We start from the raw sequence: 18,702 nt of genomic DNA, 5'->3' as shown, positions 1-18,702 counted from the left end.
AGACTAGCGGGGCCTGTGGGAGGGGCAAGTTCCAGCGAGGTAGAAGTCAGAGTGAAGTCAAAAGGCCCTTCAGTCAGCTTTAGCTGTTCAAAAGCAAGAGCTTTAGGATCATGTGATAAATGCCCAGTCACTGGAAGTATTCATTCAAATGAGATTTGGATAATTTACTAAAGATATTGTGGAAGATATTCCATATATTCCCCCCTGTTGGTAAGAAGTTTGGGCTAGAGAGATGCTCTCAGCAACTTCTGTCTCTACGTGTGCCTTATTCCACCAGCAGAGCATGAAGTCAGCAAGCGAGTCTCCCAAATGAAACATTAATACCTCATGCAAAGAATCTTGGGAAATCAAACATTTTTTATTCATTTACTGTATTCATACACCTAGCAGTCCTTTAAACAACTATCAACAGCAGCAACACGAACCACATGTAAAATGAAAACGGGTGCCCCAAATGGCACCCTCCCCGACACACACGCATATGGAGAAGCACAATCCTACAGGCTGCTGACATTACTCACTTTAAGCATGAAAAGATTCCTACAGGGCTGCCTGGAAATCAACCTTCTTCATCCTGGAGCTGATACTCCGAAGTCTTTGTTCTCTTTCCATGTTTGAAGTCAACATGACAAGTTAAGGACAAGTTAGATTAGATTTCCAGTTTATTACATGAGACCCGATCCTTCTCAAGTGTGCATCCACAAGTGAGGACCCAATCTACTATAAGCAATGGCTCAAGCATTCCAGTGGGGGACTCGGCCAGCCAGGCCTCACGGGCAGATTGCATGTATGTTTCAAGTCCAACAGCCACAGGACCCAAAGCCATAGAGAACTAGCAGCTTGGGCCTCAACTAAAAAATTTGCTAAAAGGGGATCTCTTGGGCCCAACTGCTTTGATTTTACAAGTTGGCCCATCTTTGGCCCAAATATGCCAATGATAGGTATCATTTAATGCCCTTGGAAAAAACACTGAGTAACAAAATGCTAAGAGTACCCGAGAACCCGGGATTCTCTTCCGGTCATCCAGAATGTGAAGTCAGCTAGAAGCTTGCCTGTTGGTCCCTGACCGACTCATCTGCCAGAGGAAAGGCTGGTCAGTATCCAAGGCATGTGGGGCCCAACCCTGAGGGAGTCCCTATTTCTCCTTCTGTGCCTGCTGTAACCTCTTGGCCACAGCAGTGATCAGAGCAGCTCCCTTTCCACTCCCATCTTCTGACAGCATGAGTGTCACATCACATCGAGGAGCTAGTTCTTTCACGGTTTCCTGCAATATCCGAGAAAAGCTACAAAAAAGAGAGAGAGAGAGAAACATCATCAGCACTCACATAAGGGATCAACATATTCGTGAATGATTCCAATCTAGTTTGTTCCTTCCAGCTTGCTTCTCAAGGCTCTAGAACAGCTTCATACACCTCTTCCTAAATAGCTGTTTTAATCTTACCTTTTGTTGAGTAACTACTAATGCCAGAGGCTATTCTAGGTGTTTTACATACAGAATATACATACAAAGTGTAATAACAGTTTAAAAGCATTTATTAGTATTTTCACAGCATAAAAAAAATTGATGCTCAGAAGTTAAGAAATTTTTCTAAGCTTGTACAACTAGTAAGTTATATTAGGACTTGAACCAGGCCTATCATGTTCTCAGCCTCACATTTTTTTTTTTTTTGGTTCAAAAATCCCTAAATGTTTATTTTGAAAAATTTCAAACTTACTATAGAGCTGAAAGAATAGTTTGCTGAACGCCTGAACACCCTCTGCCTACACTCAACAAAGTTATAATTTTATCCTACTTGCTTTATCCATTCACCTATCCATCCTTCCCTCCCTCCATTGATTTTCCCCCAAAGCACATAGTTGGCCTCTCTCAACTGTCCTTTGATATATTAAATCCATTTGAGGGGACATCTTGTAAGTTGAATTACCAGGGCAGTCTGTGAGGTCAAAGTATGTTTAACAGAGGCCTGGGCATCTAGGCCCCATGTCCTGTGACCCTGTGTTACCATGAATGGTACAAGTGGTGTTCATCTCTGAGGGCCAGCATGCTAGAGCAGGTTCTGAACCCGACTCCATCACACAGCCAGTGGGTGACTCTGGCCAACCGCTGATGCTCCCTGGGGCCCTACTGGTTATGTAGTAGGAGAAAGTTTGAGGTCTTCTTGAAGGCACAGCAGGGTGGTTAGCCCCCAACTTTCCAGAAGAAAGGAGAAATGGCTTAGTGGTCACAGGTCAATCAAGTCTTTCTTCCTTCCTTTCTTCTTTCTTTCTTTCTTTCTTTCTTTCTTTCTTTCTCTTTCTTTCTTTCTTTCTTTCTTTCTTTCTTTCTTTCTTTCTCTTTCTTTTTCTTTCTTTCTTTCGTTTCTTTAAGCATACAATTCAGTGTTTCTTAGCGTATTCACAAAGTTATGCAACCAGCACCACTATCTAATTCCAGAACATTTTCATCATCCTAAAAAGAAACTCCATGCCCATTAATAGTCACTCCCCATTCACACCAACCCCCAGGTGCCCCCCTACTTTCTATCTCTATAGATTTGCTTATTCTGGACATTTCATATAATGGAATCGTATAGTAAGTGGCCTTTTGTGTCTGGCTTCTTCTTTCAATTAACACGATATTTTTCAAGGTTGATCAGAGTTATAGCATGTGTCAGTACTTCACTCCTTTTTATGAGTACTAGTCCATTGTACAGATACACTACATCTTGTTTACCCACTCATTGCTTGGTGGACATTTGGACTGTTTCCCCCTTTGGTTATCATGAATAATTCTGCTATGAACATCATCAACAAGTTTTTGTGTGAACATGTTTTCAGTTCTCTTGGATACACCTCGGAATGGAATTGCTGGGTCATATGGTAACTCTATGTCTATCTTTTTCAGGAACTCCCAAACTGTTTCCCACCAGCAATGTATGAGGTCTCCAATTTTGCCATATCCTCATCAACACTTGTTAGTGTCACTCTTTTTTTATTATAGCCATCCTAATGAGTGTGAAATGGTACCTCATGGTTTTGGTTTGCATTTCTCCAGTGACTAATGATACTGAGCATCTTTCCACATGCTTATTTGCCACTTCCACATCTTTGGAGAGATGCCTATTTAGATCCTTTGCCCATTTGTTGATGGGTTATTTGTCTTTTTAATTGTTGAGTTGTAATTGTTCTATTTGCTAGGCAGAAATCCTACATCAGATATATGATTTGCTAATATTTTCCATCATTCTCTAGGTTGCCTTTCACTCTGTCGTATTCTTTGATGCACAGAAATTTTTAATTTTTATAAAGTCCAGTTTACCTATTTTTTCTTCTGTTACTTATGCTTTTGATGTCATATTTAAGAAATCATTGCTTAATCCAAGGTCACGAAGATTTATACCTATGTTTTCTCTTAAGAGCTTAATAGTTTTATCTCTTAAATTCAGGTCTTTGATCCATTTTAAGTTGATTTTTGTACATGGGATGAGGTACGAATCCAACCTCATTTTTTTTGCAGATGGATATCCAGTTGTTCCACCATTTTCTGGAAAAAATATTCTTTTCCCATTAAAAGGTCTTCGCCTTCTTGTTTAAAATCCCTTGACCATAAATGTAGGGGTTTATTTCTGAGCTCTCAATTCTAGTCCGATGATCTCTATGTTTATCCTCACGTCAGTACCACACTGTTTTGAGACTGCAGTTTTATTGTAAATTTCAAATAGAAAATTGTGAGTTCTCCAACTTTGTTCTTTTTTAAGACTATTCTAACTAGTCTAAGTTCCTTGCATTTCCATATGAATTTGAGGATCAACTTGTTGATTTCTGCAAAGAAGTCTCCTGGGATTTTGATCATGATTGTGTCGAATCTGAAGATCAATTCGTGAAGCAATGCTACCTTAACAATATTAAGTCCATTAACATAGGCTGTCATTCTATTTAGGTCTTCTTTGTTTTATCTCAACAATGTTTTCTACTTCTCAATGTACAAATCTTACATTCCTTTTGTGACATTTATTGCTAATTATTTTATTCTTTTTGATTGTGTTGTAAGTGGAATTGTGTTCTTAATTTCATTTTCAGATTGTTCATTGCTAATGCATAGAAACACAATTGATTTTGTGTATTGATCTTGCATCCTGAAATCTTGCTGAACTTGTTTAACAGTTCCAATAGTTTTTTGTAGATTATTAAGGGTTTTCTGTATACAAAATCATGTCATCTACAGACAAAGATAGTTTCACTTTTGCCTTTCCAATATGGATACTTTTTATTTCCTTTTTCTTGATTAGTTGCCCTGGCTAGACTTGCCCTTGATTTTCCCTTTGAAGTCACATATGTTTGGTCTGGTCTGACAAGCCTCTGCTTGAATCACGTCTGGACTGAGAGACAAAAACCATGCAACCATCTGGAGGCAGTGCCAAAGCAGGACAATGTTGAACAGCAGTGACAAGAGTAGGCACCCTTGTCTTGTTTCTGATTATAAGGGCAAAGCATCCAGTCTTTCACCAGTACATATGAAGTCAATTGTGGGTTTTTCATAGATGCTTCATCAGGTGGAGTCCCTTTAGCTCTAGTTTGTTGAGTGCTTTTATCATGAAAGGTACTGTATTTTATCAAATGCTCTCTGCACCTATTGAAATGATCATGTGGTTTTTGTCCCTTGGTCAAGTCTTGGTTCAAGGGAGAAGAGGTTCGCAGGAACCACATCAAAAGTAAGCGATTGCGAGGGGGGAAACAAGAAAAGATACTAGGTGGTGATTTTGGAGAATTAGTCATCACCATAGGAGGGGCTAAGGATCAGGGGTTACAATAATAGTATGTTCATGTATATATTTCAGTATGATTGGAAACTTTTATAAGCTTGTTAATACTTTTCATTTTCACCAAAGCAAAATGTTAAACATTAAATGAAAACAATAGCTTTCATCATTGACCTTTTTGTGATGTGCCATGCACTCTACAGATATGTTTAACTTAATCCTCGGGGCACCTACGTGGCTCAGTCAGTTAAGTGTCCGACTTTGGCTCAGGTCATGATCTCGTGGTTCATGGGTTCGAGCCCCGAGTCAGACTCTGTGCTGCCAGCTCGGGCCCTGGAGTCTGCTTTGGATTCTGTGTCTCCCTCTCTCTCTGTCCCTCCCTGACTTGCGTTCTCTCTATCCCTCAAAAATAAATAAACATCAAAAAATTTTTAACTCAATTCTCACAACCACTTATGAGGTAGGTAAGATTTTTGTTGTCATTTTACAGATTAAGAACTGAGGCTCAAAGAGGGTGAGAAACTGACCCTCAGCCTCCCAGCTTCTAAGTGGTGGAGCCAGGATTCAAACCTACATTTCCTGATGGGGCTGTCAATCCTTCTGTCCACTGCCTCTGAGCTAAGAAAGTTATAACCAGTTCATACTTGGCAAACGCTCTATGCTGTACAAAACACTCAGTTCTCGTCACTTCCCTGTGAGGTCAGGTGAGAATATGTTAGTAATAATGGCTTGTATTTGTGGAGCACTGTGTCAAGTACATGTAGGAACTCAATCCTCATGTGGCCCTATGAGGCGGAGATTATTACTACCTGCCTTTTACTGGTGGAGATCAGGGGGTTCAGAGAGGATGGTGAGTACTCCCACATCCTACCACTAAGACACAGAGCCACAAGGGCTCACACCTTGTCTGCTAGAGCCATGGGGTCCACTTTCAGCTTCAGCACCCTCCCATCCCCACCTCTCTGGGGCACTTACTGAGGGTGCAGCTTGTACAGGGTGCCATCCACACCCACGGTGACCTTCAGGTTCTCAAGCCCCTGGTCTTCCCTCCTCTTCTCCACGATGGCTGCCAGGCCAGCGCCATAGAGCTGGGCTGCCCGCCGGGACACAGCTCCGCACACCTCCTTCACCACAATGCTGTCCTCACACGTGCTGTCCAGGCCAAGCTGCTGCAGGATCCTCCTGACCTGGAGGAGGGCCAGCCGATCGCTGCAGACAAGCAGAGCGGGATGTCAGGACCTGCTTCGGGGGGCCCCGGAACCTGCTCCACATGGCTCACAGCCCCCCGTCCCAGATGCCCTAGGCAGAAGGAGGAGAAAATGATCCAAGAAATGGCTAAGTTAGAGCAGAATTCCACAGAAGCTGAGACTCAAGAAAGTCTGCCGCCCCCAGGAAGTCCCATCGTCTTTACAAAATAAAGCGTAGCACACAGTTTCTCACACCACGTCTAAACTCTCCCACTGAGCACGCCAGCTCCTGCTGCCCTGCTGTTTGTGAGAAGCTAGCTTTCCTTCTATTTAACTTTTTCTGATTTCCTGCTTTCTCTTCCCAACTAGACTACATGTCCTTGAGGGTAAGACTATATTCTCAGTAGTAGCCAGCATAGGGCTGTGTATATTCAGTGGGAAAGTGAAAAAATTAATATACAATGTACCATCAGCACCTTTGTGAGCAGGAATCTGCACGTGGGACCACGAGCATGTATGCACGTGCAAAGCACCCATCGCGGGGACAGGCTGGCCTTGAGTCTAGACCCTGATTCTCTCATGGTGAACTTACAGAGCTCTGACTCCCAAGCTAAACAACGTGAAATTATATCCTTGACTGCCTCAGGGAATACTTAGAGAAGAAGAATGTTACCAAGAGAGAACTGAGAAAAAAAAAAAAAAGAGAGAGAGAACTGAGAAAGAATCTATACGGCTGTATAGTGGGTTCAGCAGGTAAATGGTGGCACAGCCAGACAAGAGAATCCTTTGTAAACCTTAGAGATGAATTTGCATAAGACTACTTAATGCTATGGCAAGTATTCATGACATATTAAGTGAAAAAATAGATTATAAAATACTATGTGCCATATGATCTTGGTTTTCATGAATGTGCGTCCTTGCATAGAAAAAAAAAGCAGAAGGAAATCTATTCAGTTGCTGGTAGGATTACCAGCAGGTTCTTATTTTCTTGCTTTTACTTTTGAATGAGCAATATGTGTATGGGAAGAAAAAAAAAGGATTTTTTTAAGTATGTAAAAAAATAAAACCTGAAATTCTTTCCACAGTCCCAGCCTTCACAGTTTATCTTGTTCTTTCTGTTTTATTTTTTTTTTAAGTTTATTTATTTATTTTGAGAGAGACAGAAATAGTGTTAAGTGGAGGAGGGGCAGAGAGAAAGGAGAGAGAGGGAATCCCAAGCACAGAGCCCAATGTGGGGCTCAAACCCACGAAGCTGTGAGATCATGACCTGAGCCAAAACCAAGAGTCGGGACGCTTAACCGACTGAGCCACCCAGGTGCCCCCAGCCCGCTTCTTTCATCTGCATTCCCCCGCTCAATCCTCAGAGCAATCCTTGAAGTTAAGCAGTAGAGTACTTATCTTTTATAAGGAAAGGAATTGTCCAGAAAGGTGAAGCAACTTGCCTCAGGTCACACACCACAAGCAATCTTAAACTCAGACTCTGAGACTATAAGCCTAGGACACTCCCCACAACCCAAGAATCGCTGTTGCATCCATTGGACAACGTGCTTTGAAATGGACCACAGACAGCACAGCACCTACCATTCCCAACTGGTACCAGATTGGATGTGATTTTCTTTTTATACCATGAAGTTTAAAAACAAATAAAATAACTAGAAATAGGAAACCAAAGCATCCAAAGCAGACACCTTTTGTGTGGCAGAAGCAAATATTGCTGGAGGCATATAGGTCCTGCTAACTTACTCTTGTCCAAGAACATCTTCCTTTGTATTCAGGACACACACACACACACACACACACACACACACACACACAGCAAAGATAGTCAATGTGCTCATCTCTTGCACATGAGGAAGAAATCATTTTTCCCCACAGCAAAAGAGGATCGCTCTGGTCATCAGCAGTGATGACTTTTAACTTGCACTTTTGAATCTAATAGGTTGAAGAGCAGACAAAAAGGGATGCTGGATATCTGCTTATCACAACTTCCGAAACACAAAATTGCTGCTGCTGCTGCTGCTGGTGCTGATTCCACCACCATCTCCTTAGACAGCAAGAACGGCCCTACAACAGTCCATCTGATTTCTCTAAGTACACTGCTTTCACTTCTAAAGAGTTTTCTGTTTTTCCCAAAGTGATTTGTGGCTTGCTGGCATCTGGCCATGCAGACCAGGGAAATTACATGAATGAATGCAAATTGAAAGAAATTCCAAATACAAAGCCTCTTGACAGGAACGGCGCCGGTAGGGAGAAAAAAAAAAAAAAAAAAAGCAGTGACATTGACACATTTGTACATAACTGGTGGTGGTGGAAAATGGAACCACCTTTTCAGAAGTGTGTCCACAGGGAAATGCTTCTTTTAACCAGATACTTCTACTCCTGAGGAAATAATTTGTGAGCTGCAAATGATTACACAAAAAGAATAATTATGGTGTTACTCAGAACTGCGGAAATCCATAAATTATAAGCTAGACATCTTATACTAAAGGGAGAGTTTAGTAAATTATAGTATAGCAATCTAATGTAACATTATGCAGCCATTTAAAATGATAATTACACCAAAGACTTGAGATGGGGAAGTCTCTAGAAGTATTCCAGCTAAAAATTGCAGGAGTATTAGCATTAACTTCCCATCATTTTACAATCTCAAGTGAAATCACAGATCTTGGCAATAAGCATCAGTGACTAATTACATCATAAAAGACAGACAGTAGTGTCTAGGTGGCTCATTCAGTTAAGCATCCAACTGTCGATTTCGACTCAGGTCATGATTTCACATCCCGCATTGGGCTTGGTGCTGACTGCATGGAGCCTGCTTGGGATTCTCTCTCTCTCCCTCTCCCTCTCCCTCTCCCCCTCCCCTGTTCCCACTCTCTTTCTCTCAAAATAAGTAAATAAACTTAAAAAAAAATAAAAGTAAACAAAAGAGAGACAACTCAATGCCAATTCTGAAACATTCTTGTCCAAAACTCAACACTGAATCTAACCATGCATCTAGGTCTAACTATGAAATTGTAGAAAATATAAGAGAGAAGAAAATCCTAAATGCTATAACCAGCAAAATCTAGAACACAGGAAACTTCTAGGATAAAATAAGTTTCTTCATCCAATATATTCCAAGGGGAAACAGGAGAAGTTTATATATTAAAAAAGATTCTAAAATCTTTATATATATATATATATATATATATATATATATATATATATATATATTTTTTTTTTTTTTTTTATTGTGGGTTGTGGGAGGGGGGATGAGCTAAATGGGTAAGGGACATTAAGGAATCTACTCCTGAATCATTGTTGCACTATATATATATATATATATATATATATATATATATATATACATACATACATATATGAGTCTCTTCTGTTTTGTATGTATATATACATATATATATCTCAACCAAATGACCTGTCTGGACCTTGTTTGGATATTGATGCAAACAAATGCACTGTAAAAACCATTATTTTTAGGCAATTTGGAAAATAGAAACATTGGCAGGATATTTTGAGTTTAAGGTTTATCATTAGCTATTTTAGGTGTGGTGATGGTAATGTGGTTATGTTTTTTTTTTAAAGAACTAATATTTTATAAACATATTTTAAAATAATTATAGGGGCACCTGGGTGGCTCAGTTGGTTAAGTGTCCGACTTCGGCTCAGGTCATGATCTCACGGTTCATGAGTTCAAGTCCCCTTGTGTGGCTCTGTGCTGACAGCTCAGAGTGTGGATCCTGCTCCAGATTCTGTGTCTAGCTCTCTCTCTCTGTCCCTCTCCCACTCATACTCTGTCTCTCTCTGTCTCTCAATAATAGATAAACATTAAAAAAAAAATTTTAATAACCCCCATGTTTATAGCAGCACTATCAAAAATAGCCAAAGTATGGAAAGAACTCAAATGTCCCTTGATGGATGAATGGATAAAGAAAATGTGGTATACACACACACACACACACACACACACACACACACACACACACACAATGGAGTATTACTCGGCAATCAAAAAGAATGAAATCTTGCCATTTGCAACTACGTGGATGGAACTGGAGGGTATTATGCTAAGTGAAATTAGTCAGTCAGAGAAAGACAAAAATCATATGACTTCACTCATAGGAGGACTTTAAGAGACAAAACAGATGAACATAAGGGAAGAGAAACAAAAAGAATATAAAAACAGGGAGAGGGACAAAACAGAAGAGACTCATATATAGGGAGAACAAACTGAGGGTTGCTGGAGGGGTTGTGGGAGGGGGGATGGGCTAAATGGGTAAGGGGCACTAAGAAATCTACTCCTGAAATCATTGTTTCACTACATGCTAACTAATTTGGATGTAAAGTTTTAAAAATAAAAAATAAAATTAAAAAAAATTTTTTAAATAGTTACAGATAAACTCACATAAAATGTGAGATTTGTTTTGGGATGCCTGGATGGCTCAGTCAGTTAAGCGTCCAGCTTCGGTTCAGGTCATGATCTCATGTTTCATGGGTTCCAGCCCCACATCAGGACTTGGAGCCTAGAGCCCACTTTGGATTCTGTGTCTCCCCCCTCTCTCTGCCTTTCCCCCGCTCACGCTCTGTCTCTCTCTGTCTCTCAAAAATGAATAAACGTTAAAAAAAAATTTTTTTTAAATGTGAGATTTGTTTCAAATTCATCCAGTTTAGGGGTGGGAAAAGCAGGAGTATATCAATGACCAAGTTTGGTCATGAGTTGATCATTATTGAAGGTGGTGATGCAAACAGTCAGTTCATTTTACCATTCCCTCTATTCTTCTATGTTTAAAACTTTTCAGGGGCATCTGGGTGGCTCAGTCAGTGAGTGTCTGACTTCGGCTCAGAGCATTATCTTGCCATTCATGAGTTTGGGCCCCGTGTAGACTCTGTGCTGACAGCCTGGAGCCTGGAGCCTGCTTCCGATTCTGTGTCTCCTTCTCTCCCTGCCCCTCCCCTGCTCGTGCTCTGTCTCTGTCTCTCAAAACTAAATAAATAAATGTTTTTTAAAAAATGCAAAAAGAACTTTTCATAATAAATCATAAAATAGAAACCAGAATTATAACTGACAATTGTCCTGTACAATCACTGAACAAACAATATACAGAGTTATATGTGTAGTATGATTGCAATTATGCAAATATGTTTACACACTTTTAAAAATTTGAAAGGGAACATGTAAAGATCAAAACAGCTATATTTGGTCATGAGCATAGAGGTGATTTTTTTTTTTACAGAGTTTTCTTTCATATTATGGACACATCATCTTTTTAGGAACAAGAGAGGATCATTTTTCAGCCTAAGCTAAGTCCTGTGTAACAGTTTAGGAACCTCAGGGCCCAGGCATGCAGCTGGCCCTTCAGTTGTGTCCTGTGGTCCTGATGCAGCTGAGAGACAGAGCAGCTCTAGGAGGAAACCCCTTGTCCAGCCAGGCCCTTACTGTTTTTATTTTTAAATCTCAAGCCTGCTGGACCCCAGCATGACAGCAGCACATCCCAATCAGTGCCTCTCACACCAAGCAGGTGAACCTGCTCACACATCACCTTTCAATCTGGGACAGGAACTTGGTTTCAAAGATGCCCCTGGTCCGGAGACGCTCTGAAATCTGCCCACGGAAAAGGAGACCGTGCTTGGTGAGGTCAATCAGGATCTGCCGCACAATCTCCCCCAGGTACATCCCGCTGGTCATTTTCTCATATCTATTTGGAGAATAGAGATAAGATTGGTAAGAGCAGGAAAATCAGCACTGGTGAGTGGTTCACAAAAGGACTACGGGTCTGGGTATGGAAGGTATGCCCATTGGCATCCAACAACTGCCTGGTTTGGAGTGGTTCAGAGTGGGCTGTAGATCCAGAGAAATGCAATGTAGAAGTCTGCATGATGTGAGAAAGCCAGTCTTTGGAGCCATGTTGACCAGGAAGAAGCCAGGCCCAGCTCTCCCACATACTAACCGTACGACCTGAGCAAGCACTGTAAGCCATCATCTATAAAACAGGGAGCAAACTCCCTCCTGGTCCCACAAGAGTATTGGGAGGCCAGCATCTGGCGCAGAGCAGGCACTGAGCAAAAAGTGAGTCCCTTGTCAGGTCCCAAAGCCCATTCTCCTTGGCTTTGTATTATAAATCTGGTCTACTAGATTCCCCTTGGCTTTGTATTTGGAGAAATCTAGAGATTCACTAGAGATTCTCTCCATGAAATAATAAAATGCGCACACCAGGGGTTCTTTAAAAATATTGGCTCTCCTCCCCCTTTCTACCAGGCTATGAACTCCATGAGGGAAGGAACAAGAGGAAAGGGGGCTCTGTAACCAACAGGCACTGACCAGACACTTTGCACAGGCATCTGCAACAGTATTAATAACAGTGATGTGGAGCTAGACAGCCACTTCCTGCAGGGTCAAGTGGAAAGCTGAGTATACCTGAGACTTACGTGCTGGACTTGTACTTGCTTAACTGCTTGGGACCTCATCAGTCTAAGAAACCAAGACTTAGACAAATAATGGTGACAGCAAGGCAAATTCAAATGTGTTGCCCCCTCAAACTCTCACTCTAAAAATGTCAGCCTCCAGTGGATTCAGACACAAAACTGAGTCAGAAGGAACTTGCCCCTTCAGAAGAGCCATGATACTCAAATGCCCCAACCTGGGATTCAGAGACAAGGTTCCTTCTTTTTGGATCAACCCCTGGTTCAGCTGGGCTGACCACAACTCACCTTCCTCTCAGCTACAGAGACTCGTGCCAAAGGAAGACCAGGACCATTAAGGCTGGTCTTGGCCTTGCCCAAGCATCTTCCTGTACAGTGTTCTCAGCTCCCTAGTTACCAAGGCATCTGTGGCCCAGGTATCTCATTACATGTCCTATCTGTTCAACTTCTCCACGTGGATATCATCATCATGATAAATCTATATTTTCATCTTATTGTATATATTAAGATACTGAGTTTCATTGTGACAAACACCATATGGCCTGATAGTAAAACATTTACAATCTGGTCCTTTACAGAAAAAGTTTGCCAACACCTGCTGCCACGGATGGGCCTGGGTTAATTATCAATTCCTAGCATGTTACCTCTATTCTACCCACTGCTTTCTCTCTTAATCAGGAAGCTCAATGAAAACACAAGTGAAAATGTACTCTATTTTTTTTAAAGAATCATTCATTGCTTTCAGTATTTTTAGTATGACTAGTAACTGGAACATACCTCACAAGTGATTGTGACCCATGGTGGGACATGACATCATGACTAAGAACCAGTACTCCCATCCATCACTTGCTGCCCCACCCCCACCCCCAACTGCAACAGAAGTCACCAGAGTGGCAGCCAGCTCTTGAAAGGCTGAGGATGTTGACCCCTAAACTGGATTTACTAGAAGCCCACCCTGAGAGGGCCTACTAAGTCAGCATTCCCCTGCTCTGTGACACTTGGCCCACGGTGAATGGACTTTGTAACCATCTCTGAATCACTTCCAAAGCCACCACTAGACCTTATGTCACCTTATGGTAATTAGAAAAAGGTACCGCTCCTTTCCACTTGTTGGGAACTTGCCCTGTGTTTTGTTTTTGTTCTAGTAAGACACTTCACTGACCTCTGATGGAGAGTTGTAATAAAAATACAAAGCTGTACTGTCTATGATATGAACATAGTACCCTCCCCCAGAGCTGGTAATGTCATACACAGCACAACATGCATAAATACACACATCTGCCCTCCTCACCTCTGTTTGCCAGGGTTCAAAGACCCCTCATCCACCTTCTCGTCATATTGCGTCCGGATGTCATCTATGCAGCCATTATCTCCAAACCCTCCCCACTCGGTGTTAATGCACATCTTCCCTTCGTCTCCTTCCACCAGCTCGATGTTCTTCATTTCCTCCATGTAGCACATGTTGCTGCCTGTTCCTAGAAGGAATCATGAAGGGACTTTAGTCTTCAAAAGACATCACCAAGTCCTAAAGAAGCAGAGGAGCACAGTGGATGGGAATTTAGGCTTGGAGTCAGATATGACTGGGTATGAGTTCCAGCTTAACACTCATCACTAGGCAACCATAGACAAGTATCTCATCTTTTAGGGGTCCAATTTCTTCATCTGTAAAAAGGAAATAACACCTGCCTTATAGATTTGTTATAAAGGAAAAAATGAGATGGTGTTCACAAGCTTCCTCCACATAGTAAGCATCCAGGAAAGGGGTCCCTGAGATAACACCATCCTCCTCCCCCTCATCACCGTCATCATCACATCACATCATCATCCTCTTCCTTATCATCACTGTAAGCTATAGGCACACAAAGTGAGCTCCCAAGTAGTCACAGTTAGCAGCCAGAGCTAGAAGGGACCATGAGGAATTATCTAGTCTTAGAAAAGTAAACATTGGCATCCATAGGCCACCTTCTTTCTCCTTTGCTCATGACATGGTCTCAGAACTATTCTCCGAGCAACAGCCCAGGCAGCGACTATATTCAATCAAGCAAGTCTCACCCCTTTGTCCTCCTAATTCTAGCCTGACCCCTCCCACAGATGAGGAAACTCGAGTCCAGACAGAAGGAGTAACCCGCCCACAGTCACAAAATGGTTAAGAGTTTCTGGGAGATGAAACTCTTGGCTGGCATTGAAGGCATCTCACTCTACCCCCCTCTCCTTGTTCTAGCCACTGTTCACGTTCAGGGAGTCCAGACAACCAACTGGAACAACTTTCCCGGATTCTGTCATTAGTAACCTGTGCCTGTCACTTGATGCCTATCATCTCCATCTTCATCTGTTTAAACCCCTTCTCTTTGCCAGTTGGAGTCATCCCCTTGAAATCCACCCTTCTGCTTAATCACTGCTGGACTTCTCCCAAAGGTCCCTAAAATACCTATATTATATGCCAGGCCACTCCCTTCTCTTCTCTTATACCTCTCTTCTTCTTTCCAACTCTTCCCCACCCTGTGCACCCTGACAGCCAGAAGAGGTCAGATAACAGAGGAGATGTACATTGGAGCCGCATGAAAATCTAGCTCCTTCAGCCCTAGGCCCACATGATCCAACTATGGTCTCTTTCCACCCAGGATAATTTGCCTCAAGGCCCTATTTTGAAAATCATTTCTTTCTATGCCATTCTCCTTCCTCAACAAAAGGGCAACATTGGCTTAGGACCCTTAAGGAGAAAGATATTAAGTAAAGATTTGGAAAGTAGGAGATCTGGAATCCTAATCTTAACTTCATCTCTGCCTTGGTCAAAGCTGGCTTTAGACTCGCCGTGTAATGGAAAAATGGTCCCCATGTACTTCCCTATGTTAAAAGGAAACCACCAGGAAGTCCCGGGTGGCTCAGTTGGTTAAGCATCTGACTTTGGTTCAGGTCGTGATCTCACAGAGATCTCACAGAGTCCTCATCGGGCTCTGCACTGACAGCTCAGAGCCTGGAGCCTGCTTCAGATTGTCTGTCTCCTTCTCTCCTTCTCTCCCCTGCTTATGCTCTCTCTCTCTCAAAAATAAAGAAACATTTAAAAAAATTAAATAAATAAAAGGAAACCACCAAAAGATGAGATGATGAGAGTAGGCTAATGGGACATGCCTGACCACTTACCTGCAATCAGGCCAATCTCACAATTAGGATCTTCATGTCCACAGGTCATCATGGTCCCCACTGTGTCATTCACGATCGCAACTATGTCCAGGTCAAACTCCTACAAAGGAAGCAGTCATATTGTAAGTAGGATGTACAAGCCAAACAGGCTCAGGAGGGCCACATCAGCTCCAGGAGGGCCACATCAGCTCAAGGTGGGGGGGGTGGGGGGGAGCAGCAGAGACTGGAGTCACAGGGCTCGGCACAGGATGGCAGAGGAAAGGGACCAGGGAGAAGGGGCAAGGTGAGACATGAGCCTTAACACCATAACATACATTTCTCCTCTTGATGGCTTCCCTGAGCATGTCCACCACATCTTCCCCTTCACAGTCAGTGGCCTTGAAGCCTTTGGTCCACTCAATGAGTGTTCCCTGAAGGAAAGAAGAAGAAGTTCATTTCAGCAATAATAGTTTGCTGGGACCACTGCACAATCTCAACATCCAATAGATTCGAAGTGCTGTGGTCGGCTGCTAGTCCAAACCATGTGCTTTTGACCACTCCATCTCTGCAGCCTATCACGGGGCCCAGAGCATGATGCCCAGACAAGGTCCACTGCCAAGGGGAACAACTGTAGCAGCTTGTATTTATCAAGGGTCAACTCCTGTTCCCTGGCCATGACCTCACAGAACAAAGGCCTGGATCATAGGGATTCTATTTCTAATTTAACCAAGGACCGATTAAGATGTGATTAAAGGGGCACCTGGGTGGCTCAGTGGGTTGAGCGTTGGGCTTCGCCTCAGGTCATGATCTCACAGTTCGTGAGTTCAAGACCCATGTCGGGCTCTGTGCTGACAGCTCAGAGCCTGGAGCCTGCTTCGGATTCTGTGTCCCCCTCTCTCTCCGCCCACCCCTGCTTGTGCTCTGTCTCTCTTTCAAAAATGAATAAACATAAACAAATTTTTTTTAAAGATGTGACTAAAGATAAATGCTACAAAATGTCCATCAAAGCATGGTTCCACAGTGAAAAACTAGAGACATCCTATCATTACAATATACATCTATTATCTTGTACATCGATATAGGAAATGTTAAACAGTCATAAAAAATCATGCTGTAAGAGAACATTGAATGTTAGAGAAAAATGTTCACCATACACTGTAAAGTAAACACACGTTAAACAAATACAGATGCTGAATTATACTATTATTCTTTTAAAAACCACACACACATGGGGCGCCTGGGAAGCTGGGCTCCCTTGTTCCTTTCCTGGTGGATGTACATAGAACACTAGAGATTCACTAGAGATTTGAAAAAAAAAAAAATTGCTCTTTGTTATTAGTTGCAGTTACAAAAAATACTATTTTTTAGAAATCTTTCTTTTTTCTCCCCAGCCATCAGTGGATTTGCTCCCAGCTATCAGTTGGTCTCCTCCTGCCTCTTAATTGTGTATCCATGAACTTGTCAGAACTTCCGAGAGGCTGAGAGGCCAAGTGTCCTGGGTCAGGAGGAGTGGCTGTGTCTTGGTGCTCATAGACCATTCAGGACTTTGGACAGCTGCATGTGGCTGCCTTCCCCATCGGTGATTGATTGACTGATTCATTCATTCATTCACTATTTATTTATTCATTTATTTATTTATTTATTTATTTATGAGAGAAAGAGAGTATGAGCAGAGGAGGGGCAGAGAGAGAGGGAGAGAGAGAATCTGAAGCAGGCTCTGCACTGCCAGAACAGAGCCTGATGTAGGACTCGAACCCGTGAACCGTGAGATCACAACCTAAGCTGAAATCAAGAGTTGGATGCTCAACCAACTGAGCCACCTAGGCACCCCAGTGTTTTAATTTTTAATGGCAGCAGTCATACAGCAATGTGTTGCTTTTGTAGAAAAAGTAGAGTGTTACTGATAAGGACAAAGTCCCCCTTAACTTTCCATCCCCACAATCTGAGAGATAACTGACTTTCCAGGTCAGTTAATACAGATGTCCCACATTCCTTCCCTGAGCAGAATATTCCTCAAATATAATTGCATAGAAATAAAAAATACCTATAGAATAAGTACTATTTTTATCTCCATTTTTCAAATGAGGAAACCAGAGAGGTTAAGTAATTTGCCTAAGGTCACACAGTCAGTAAGTGGAGAAGCCAAGATCCAACGTGGTTCCACACCCATGCTCTTAACTATTGTGCTCTGCTGCCTCCCAGTTAGGTAGGTAATATCTGTGAAGCACTCAGAGCATAGTCCACCACAGAGCAAGCACTGTGTGTGTGCCTGTTAAATAAAAATCAAGTAATTAAGTCCATATGACTGATAGGCTGTAGTTTAGTCATCCTCCATTGCCATTTGAATTATTTCTAATGTTTTGTTATGAAAAAGGAGTGAACACCCTTGTTCATTCCTTCTTGGCACATGTTTGAGAAATAGAATCTTGAGAAATGGGTCTTCTGGCCTTAGCATTCTGGCATTTTTAATTTTAAGAGAGTCAGCCATATTACCAGATAACATACCCTCTTGAACCCCTCTCTCCTCATTCTCTGAATAATTCGGGTGGGAAGGCGCTGCTGATGTGCATGTTTCCACGCTGTTCTCAGAGCCCCGAAGAGCTCTGCCTCAGTTTGATTTTGTACTGACCAATCAGATGAGGCCTGCATGGCTCAACTTTCTCATATGAGAAAGGAAATAGGATAGAAAATGGAGTGTAACGCATACAGTAAGAATACTGTTTCTTGATTTTTTGGTTTTAATTATATAGATGTAGGTGTGCTGTGCATTTTAACCAAAATGGTTCAACGACACGGTTCCAGGTCCTGGTCTCCCCAAGGGTGAAGTGTAAGAGCCTGGCCTCTCAGGCCAGTATCACCAGTGTTTATAGATGTGGCAATTTGGACAAGTCACCTACCTCTCTGTGCTTCTGATTTTCCTAACCACAACAAGGTGATTAAAAATAGTATGCATACATACAATGAGCTATCACTGGTTTAAAAAAGGATGGAAATTGTGACACGTGCTACAACATGTATGAATCTCGAGGACATTATAGCTAAGTGGAATAAGCCAGTCACAAACGACGAATACAGTATGATTCCACTTAGATGGGGTGCCCGAAATAGTCCAACTCATAGAGACAGGAAGTGGACTAGATGTTAGGAGGGACTGGGGGAGGGGTAACTGGGGAATTATTACTTAATGGGTATAGAGTTTCAGTTTGGGGAGATAAAAAAATTTGGAAGATGGATAGCGG

At 42.2% G+C, this 18,702-nt stretch overlaps 1 protein-coding gene across 1 annotated transcript in view; it reads right to left on the bottom strand.

The window, feature by feature from the left end:
- Nucleotides 1-337: 337 nt before the first annotated feature.
- The window catches only part of HKDC1 (hexokinase domain containing 1), a 49,021-nt gene continuing 30,656 nt past the window's right edge, over nucleotides 338-18,702 (bottom strand). The window contains exons 13-18 of the mRNA XM_025917711.2: nucleotides 15,799-15,894; nucleotides 15,485-15,584; nucleotides 13,635-13,818; nucleotides 11,464-11,619; nucleotides 5,715-5,948; nucleotides 338-1,283 (exon numbers count right to left, since the gene is read on the bottom strand). Coding sequence (XP_025773496.1) covers nucleotides 1,136-1,283; nucleotides 5,715-5,948; nucleotides 11,464-11,619; nucleotides 13,635-13,818; nucleotides 15,485-15,584; nucleotides 15,799-15,894 — 918 coding nt within the window. The 3' untranslated portion in view covers nucleotides 338-1,135. The remainder of the gene's footprint in view (nucleotides 1,284-5,714; nucleotides 5,949-11,463; nucleotides 11,620-13,634; nucleotides 13,819-15,484; nucleotides 15,585-15,798; nucleotides 15,895-18,702) is intronic.

This window comes from Puma concolor, chromosome D2, assembly GCF_028749965.1.
Source record: "Puma concolor isolate L17-30 chromosome D2, mPumCon1.1.hap2, whole genome shotgun sequence".
Taxonomy (NCBI): Eukaryota; Metazoa; Chordata; class Mammalia; order Carnivora; family Felidae; genus Puma; species Puma concolor.
Note: the sequence above shows the minus strand (reverse complement) of the source record. Positions and strands in the feature narration are given on the sequence as shown.